Below are 3,193 nucleotides of genomic sequence, written 5' to 3' on the forward strand. Positions count from 1 at the left end.
GGACATATGTCCCAGAATAAAGTTATTTTTTCAATTCATTTCATATGAATTAAGCCTTAAGGTGAATGAAGACAAGACAGTGTACATGAAAAGCTCAAGAAAGGATAAGGAAGAGAATAGCAAAGTGACGTTCAGAGACCACAGTTTCAGTTCTGTTAAGTACCTGGGAAGCCTGGTTACAGATGATAACAAAGTAGAGAGCGAAATAAAGGCCAGGATAGCAGCAGGGAATAAAAGTTATTTTTCACTGCAGAAAATACTGAATTTTGGAACTCTCTCTAAAAGAATGAGGGTGGTTATCGTAATGCCAGTAGTGATCTTAGGGGGAGAAACATGGTCCTTGACAAGAAAAGCAGAACAGATGCTCAACTCCTGGAAGAGAAAGGTATCGAAAAGAATATGGGGAAGAGTCTCAGAGAATGGAGTTTGGAGAAGGAGAAGGAATGAGGAACTGATAAATCTGTTTGGGGAACCCAGCATCATGGCTTTAGTTAAAAGAGCAAGAATAAGATGGTTAGGACACAATGAGAGGATACTCGATGAAAGGATGGTTTATGGCAAACCAGATGGAAAACGGAAAAGAGGACGTACCCAGATCAGATGGTTGGACGATGTGGAGGATTTGAAGCTCTTGAAAGTTGGCAGATGAAAGGAGAAAGCAAGAGACCGTGTAGATTGGTTGGGAGTTGTGGAGGAGGCCCATGTTCTTGCAGTACCGTAGAGACATAATAATAATAATAGCACAATTACGTGTAATTAAATTAACAAATATCTGATAAACATTGCAAAATGAAAGTTGAATTAATAGGTTATGTAGAACTAATTCTATGAATTCTTATTGTGTACCACATACGCAGCCGATATTTAGGTTCTCTTTAATTTTCTCTTTCTTTATTCTGTTCCTTTTTATAATGAAAATAGTCTAAATCGAAGGTAAGAGGCAACACTAGTCCAACGTTCACCATGTTTGCCTAGCTGGAACACACGAGGATGTGAATATCAACGTTTCTTACTTTCTTTGTTTACCAAGCAGCATGTGTGGGTAATTTGGATTTGTTGCAGTTATTGCTTAAAAATAACTGTTCCACAACTGGTATGCAAACATTAACTATTCATAAGCATTATTAAATAAAAAAAATAAATTCTAATTACCGTATACAAGGCAAGTATGGCAAGTTGATTGTAAGGTCTGCCGTTCTTAGGATTGATCTGGTGAGCTTTCATGTACCACCTAAAAACAATAATACATTAATATATTTATTTATTAATTGTTTGAGAGTGGTTTATATTAATAAGAACACCTACTTCAATGATCCAATTTACTCTTAACTTTTTATTTTAAAAAACTTCTAATGTTTCAGCCCTTAGGACATTATCAAGGAGACAACCTCAATCAGTGAATAGTCACAATTTACTTGAAATGCATTTCTAGTTGTCAGGATAGTTGTCATATAATAAAACACACAATCTCAATACAATCACTATCCTTTAAAAAATTGTTTTTCTTTTCTATTAACCACATCAATAATATCACATATCACATGTGGTTAGTAGAAAAAGAAAAAAAAAATAAAGAATGGTGCTTGTTTATCATAAAAATTTACAAAGTAAAAAACTGTTTATAGACAAAATACAAAAAACTTGTATTTTGACCAACATTTTAGGTCTTTATCAGAATTTATGCCATCATGACAGATATCTGAGAACTATACTATTAATATATATGTATATATAGTTGACGGTAAAAATTTATATATAAGAAGTTGGTCAGGGTTGCGGTCAAAAGAGAAACAAAAATAGTTTACAACTATATATTTTCAGACGTTTCGCCCCACTTTGTAGGGCTTCATCAGGGCTAAAAAGATACAAAATGATACAATGATAAGAATGAAAAAAAAAAAGATAAGATACAATGATAAGAATAAAAACAAGTAACAATGGCAAGAGTAAAATTTCTTTTTAAAAAATACGTAAAATATAAAGCTAAAAAAGTACAGGAGATGCACATAAAACAAAAACAATACGGGGAAGGAAAAAAAAAAATTATAGAGATAAAATAAACTTAGCTATATATATATAGCATTGTATCTTATCTTTGTATTTTTATTCTTATCATTGTATCATTTTGTATCTTTTTAGCCCTGATGAAGCCCTGCAAAGTGGAGCGAAATGTCGGAAAATAAATAGTTGTAAACTATTTTTGTTTTTCTTTTGACCGCAACTCTGACCAACTTCTTATATATACTATTAATAGATAGTTTTGAAAATATTTTAAAATCCTTCTTGTCTGCCACATGGACCATCTCCTTCCAGATACATTTTTTTTCTTCGTAATCCAAAATATATTTCAATATTTACTTCAGTCAGTAATTACATAATTGATAATAAAAAATCTGTACCGCAAAAACCCATGAAGAGTCAGGGTTCAGTACTTTGTAAGGAAGTACTATTTCTTGAAAAACAATTGTTATTACAATCACATAACTCAACAGACAGATTTTTCTACAATTAAGCGAACCCACTTTATAGATGCTGGGTAGGTCTCAGAAGGGTTCCAGAACCTTCAACCCCACAGAGTTGACTCACGGCTACAGTAACAAAATAAATAATTGTCTCCCATAGCCGGATTCAAACTCAGGACCTTGGAGTTGTTAACACGTCAACTTACTCACAGAGCCACCCCACTCCTCAATAGTATTGAGTATGATTGCCATAAGTAAATTTTAAACAGCCTTAGCCTTGATTTCATTATAATTAAATTTAAATTTAATATGCTATTAAAAAAATAAGACGATTTAATTTAAAATAATAATTACACTAGAAAATAACTTACTGACGAGCTAAACCGTAGTTGCAGGTTTCATTGGCTTGCTCTTTGTAACGTGTTAGATCCCCTAGGCTAAGAAATATCTTCTGAGCAGCAATTAATGGAAGGACGTTGTACTTCAAATTTTCTCTCATACAGATCGGTGTGTTGAGAAATACTTCAATCTTAATATTATTGTTTGCAGATTCTAGGTCATTTAAAAGTTGCTCATAGTAATCAGAACCCTATAAAAATACATATGTTAGTATAAATAGTATATACACATATATGTCATTATAAACAGTAGTAAAGCCAATATACCAATGTAATTTCATTCTACTATCTGAAAATTTGTAAACGCTCGCCAGATAAAAATCTCACTATATG

General features: G+C 32.4%; 1 protein-coding gene across 6 annotated transcripts in view; it reads right to left on the minus strand.

Moving 5' to 3' along the window:
- LOC106678379 (Smg6 nonsense mediated mRNA decay factor) overlaps positions 1 to 3,193 on the minus strand; it is a 79,837-nt gene that overhangs the window by 47,275 nt on the left and 29,369 nt on the right. For all 6 annotated transcript variants that reach the window (XM_067049694.1, XM_067049693.1, XM_067049696.1 and 3 more), the window contains 2 exons: positions 2,834 to 3,051; positions 1,153 to 1,231 (listed from right to left, as the gene is read on the minus strand). In XM_067049694.1, coding sequence (XP_066905795.1) covers positions 1,153 to 1,231; positions 2,834 to 3,051 — 297 coding nt within the window. The remainder of the gene's footprint in view (positions 1 to 1,152; positions 1,232 to 2,833; positions 3,052 to 3,193) is intronic.

This window comes from Halyomorpha halys, unplaced genomic scaffold, assembly GCF_000696795.3.
Source record: "Halyomorpha halys isolate HHAL.00 unplaced genomic scaffold, Hhal_1.1 Scaffold136.1, whole genome shotgun sequence".
Lineage (NCBI taxonomy): Eukaryota > Metazoa > Arthropoda > Insecta > Hemiptera > Pentatomidae > Halyomorpha > Halyomorpha halys.